The 3,952-nt window shown below is 29.0% G+C and overlaps 1 protein-coding gene across 1 annotated transcript; it reads left to right on the forward strand.

Annotated features, from left to right (window-relative positions):
* The first annotated feature begins 621 nt into the window (after positions 1 to 621).
* On the forward strand, positions 622 to 3,952 carry LOC145192997 (glycoprotein-N-acetylgalactosamine 3-beta-galactosyltransferase 1-like). The gene is made up of 3 exons (XM_090065623.1): positions 622 to 907; positions 2,146 to 2,353; positions 2,431 to 3,952. Exons 1-3 carry the CDS (start codon positions 689 to 691, stop codon positions 3,045 to 3,047), a joined length of 1,044 nt encoding a protein of 347 aa, XP_089921749.1. The 5' UTR covers positions 622 to 688; the 3' UTR covers positions 3,048 to 3,952.

The following is a 3,952-nucleotide window of genomic DNA, read 5'->3' on the forward strand; positions in this document are numbered from 1 at the left end:
TAGATAAGATTTGTTCCTTTTCGTACAATCAATTAATGGTTAATGGTTAATCTTTGTACGTACAAATATTGAACAAATCTTTTAGATATAAGTTCAGTATTTGTATGTACAAAGATTGAACCATAATTTTTATGACTTAACCGTCGCTCCCTAATTAAAATTACGTGCCTTCGTAAAAATTTAAACTAACTTATCAATTGATGTTCTCAATTTAATTGTAAAATTAAAATTCCGACAAGTAATTGACTTAATTCGTAGCTTTAATAAATTTGCTCGAAATTTCCTTAAAAAAATTACGAGAGCCTTTAATTAATTTATTACAATGCTTTCCCATTAAATTGATGTAAAACTGACAATTCTTACGATAACGGCCATAGAAAGTTTTTATGGAAACCCATTCGTTACTAACGCACTAGTAAAGAATATTTATTATACATATGTATGGGAGTAATTTGGTTTTTATTGAGTTTGTGATAAAAATGAAATGTGTTTTAAAAACCAACTGATAATCTTAAGCGTTTAAATGTTAAATTGGACTCGTTGTTGTAAATTGAGTATAATCTGGTATACTGATCTGCCAACTCGGTGTTCTTGTTTGTTTAAGATTTCAAAACATTTTGGAATTAGCGTAATCTCCTCAAGTGTAGAACGTAACTTGTTAAAATAATTGATCCTGGTGACACTAGATATGAAATATGACCCTTATTCATTCAATCTCGTTACTATGCGTCGTTTTTTAAGAATTGACCTTAAGTATTTAATTTTTTTACTTGGTATACTAATTGGGTTATTACTTACCACATTGCTAAACAATTGGATGCTACTTCGAAACAGTAGTTCCATAAACCCGATTACAGAAGATTGCTTTAAAACTCCCACTGCACCAGTTATACATAATGACTTAAAAGTAAGTTGATTTTTGACTTGATGTTGTTGTGTTTTTTTTTTTTAAAAAAAAAAAAAACAAAAAAAAACACTCAAAATGTTTAGGGGAAAATATTGTCCCATGAAGAAATCTCAGTTCTTTTGGCTATGAACTTAAAATTTGCTCTGAAAACTCCTCATTTCTCGACCTATGATGTTTAAAATTTTCAGAATGAACAACAAAACATGTTTTTGTCTATGGTGATCTAATTGCAAAAACATTTATTAAAAAGAGTTTACATGAACTTAGGTTGATGCAAGAGCACTCTCTGCAATATTCTTTCATCTTTCCATGTTAATGGGATACTTGTTTGAAAACACACAGATTGAACATTATAAGTTCTTTAAATTTCAGTTTTCAGTATTTGTAGATACTGCAAACTTGATGAATTCATATACTTGATGAATTTATAAGAATTGGTTAATGGTAACATAAGAAAAGACACTTAACCATTAAGGATTTATGGTAACTGTATCATGATGCCTGTAATATGATGTTTGATCAAATTTTACTCTTTGTAAACAAATCATGTTTAGCCCAAACAAGTTCCTTTGTTTCTTTAATATTACATACAGACCAGGCAACAATACTAGGTGCTTGAGATGTTAGCACTTCCCCTATTTCCTCTACTTTATCTGAATACTACTTTGCATGAGAATAATAAGGAATCTTCCTTTGATAAACACAATCTCTCCTTTTCATCCTCAGTTTTCTATTTGTGCATGCACTGTGCAAAACCATGTATTGAGGTTTAGGAAGTTTGCCGTGATTTAAAAGAGTTTGCAGTGTGGATCCAGCAGTCTCAACCTACCTATTTTATGTTGCTTTATCCTGTGAGTAAATTGTTATGTCAAATAATATGTTTTACAGAGCTATTTAAAAAATCCCAAGTTAAAAGGTAATTTAAGTACTCTAATAGTGGCTAAGTTAGTTTGGTTTGGAAAGATTTTTCACAATTTGTAATTCATACCGTCTAATATTTTCATTAAGTTATTCTGTAAATATATCTTGTTGAAATGTGAATGTTTTAAGGTAGGTAGTTTTTGAAACACTGTGTTATATACTTGTTATATATATATATATATATATATATATATATATATATATATATATATATATATATATATATATATATATATATATATATATATAAATTTAATGAAAATGTAACTTTAAAAGTAGTTCAAAATTCCTTTATGCTTTTGTAACTATTTTTTTAGGTTTTATACTCAAAAAAAGAGGAAAAAGTTGCACTTGAGCTTGCACAAAAAGTTAGAATTTTATGTTGGGTGATGACACATCCTGACACACTTTATAAAAAAGCAAAAGCAGTTCGAGATACATGGGCAAAGAGATGTAATATAGTTTTGTTTATGAGTTCTGTTCATGATGAATGCTTTCCAGCTGTTGGGCTTAAAGTACCAGAAGGTAAATCCATTTTTAAACCTTTAATAAAAAAGTTTTATATAATCTTTCATTTTTGATATTTTGGCTTTTTTTTTTAGGTCGTGAAAATTTGTGGCTTAAGACACGAGCAGCATGGAAATATGTGTTTGATAATCATTTTAATGATGCTGATTGGTTCATAAAAGTTGATGATGATGCATATGTAATCCTTGAAAATCTGCGTCTATTTTTAAAACCATACCAGACAACTGACCCACATTACTTTGGTCGCCATTTTCAAAGTTATAATGGTTATAATAGTGGTGGTGCTGGTTATGTTTTTAGTAAAGAAACATTGCGTAGATTTGTACGTGTCATGAAAGACCCATCTCGTTGTAAAGAAGTATCTCAGTTTGAAGACAAAGAGGTTGGAGTTTGCCTTAGTGCTGTTGAAATCCATCCTGGAGATTCTCGAGATAGCAAAGGGAGAGAAACATTTCATCCTTTCCATCCACTAGTGCATGTAATGCCTGGTATTATTAAAAGTTATAATTGGCTATATCAGTACAATAAATGGGAAGTACAAGTTGGTCCTGATTGTTGTTCAGATAATAGTATTGCATTCCATTACATGAACCCAGATGATATGTATTTTTTAAACTTTTTTCTTTATCAGGTTCATCCTTTTGGCATTAATTACTCTAATGTTTTAAATCTTCACAGTAGTGTTAAGTAATAGATAGTATATATTTAAACTTATATACAATCATATTTTTATGGTGTTATTAGGATCATCTAGATTAACACCATAACTATGTCTATTTTTATATTATTTATGTTAACTTTTATTTATACCGGTTAACATATAGGTTTGATTGAATAAACCTCATAAACTTTGTCAATATAAACCCCAGGGATTTTACACATAGGCATCCTAAGAATTCGTTTTCCCGCAACTCACTTGAGGACAAAAAAAACGAGAGGCTAAAATTCTTCGATATTGAGTTTTTTGTGCAGTAAAAGACATTTTCAATTAATTTTTCTTCAAACTCAATCTAAGTATGTTCCCCGTATACCTCGCATTTCTTCCAATTCGTATTTAATTGGCACTATTTAAAAGGCCCGGAATTTTCTAATCAAATTTGACTTGACTGACTTTGTTTTCCCACTTTATTTTTTAAGCGTTAAGAACAAAAAGAAATTCATCTTAAGAAAAGATAAAATGTAAATATAAAATTTAAATCTTAATTTATTTTTTGCAATCTTTTGCAAGGTGTTTCACTAAAGATGAAAAAAAGTTAATTTTAAAACAGTTTCAAACAATCAAATTCTCTTGAAGTTTAACTCAAGCTTTTAAGTTCAGTGTTAGAAAAAAATCCCAAACGGATGCTTATCCTATAAATGGATTGGTTAATGCTTGCTGCAAAATGGTTTGGATTGGTTAATGCTTGTTGCAAACAAATAGTAGAGTTCAGGCTTTCTAACATATTTTATTATTTTGTTAACGTATAAACCAATGGAAAGTTTTTTAAATTTACGAATGAATAAAAAAGTCATCAAGTTCTTCAATGGTGTATTGATGAATTTTTCAATTAAAAAAATTTCATTGTTTTTTGAAAGTAGACTTCTTTCAAACCCAAC

Source organism: Hydra viridissima, unplaced genomic scaffold (genome assembly GCF_058129835.1).
Source record: "Hydra viridissima isolate aposymbiotic clone 2 unplaced genomic scaffold, HvirCarnegie_v1 scaffold_10, whole genome shotgun sequence".
Lineage (NCBI taxonomy): Eukaryota > Metazoa > Cnidaria > Hydrozoa > Anthoathecata > Hydridae > Hydra > Hydra viridissima.

Excerpts from the sequence above, each read along its gene's own strand:
- LOC145192997 (XM_090065623.1), top strand. The coding sequence starts at position 689 with ATGAAATATGACCCTTATTCATTCAATCTCGTTACTATGCGTCGTTTT. Across the intron at positions 908-2,145 it reads TTATACATAATGACTTAAAA|GTTTTATACTCAAAAAAAGA; the intron begins GTAAGTTGATTT and ends CTATTTTTTTAG. Across the intron at positions 2,354-2,430 it reads TGGGCTTAAAGTACCAGAAG|GTCGTGAAAATTTGTGGCTT; the intron begins GTAAATCCATTT and ends TTTTTTTTTTAG.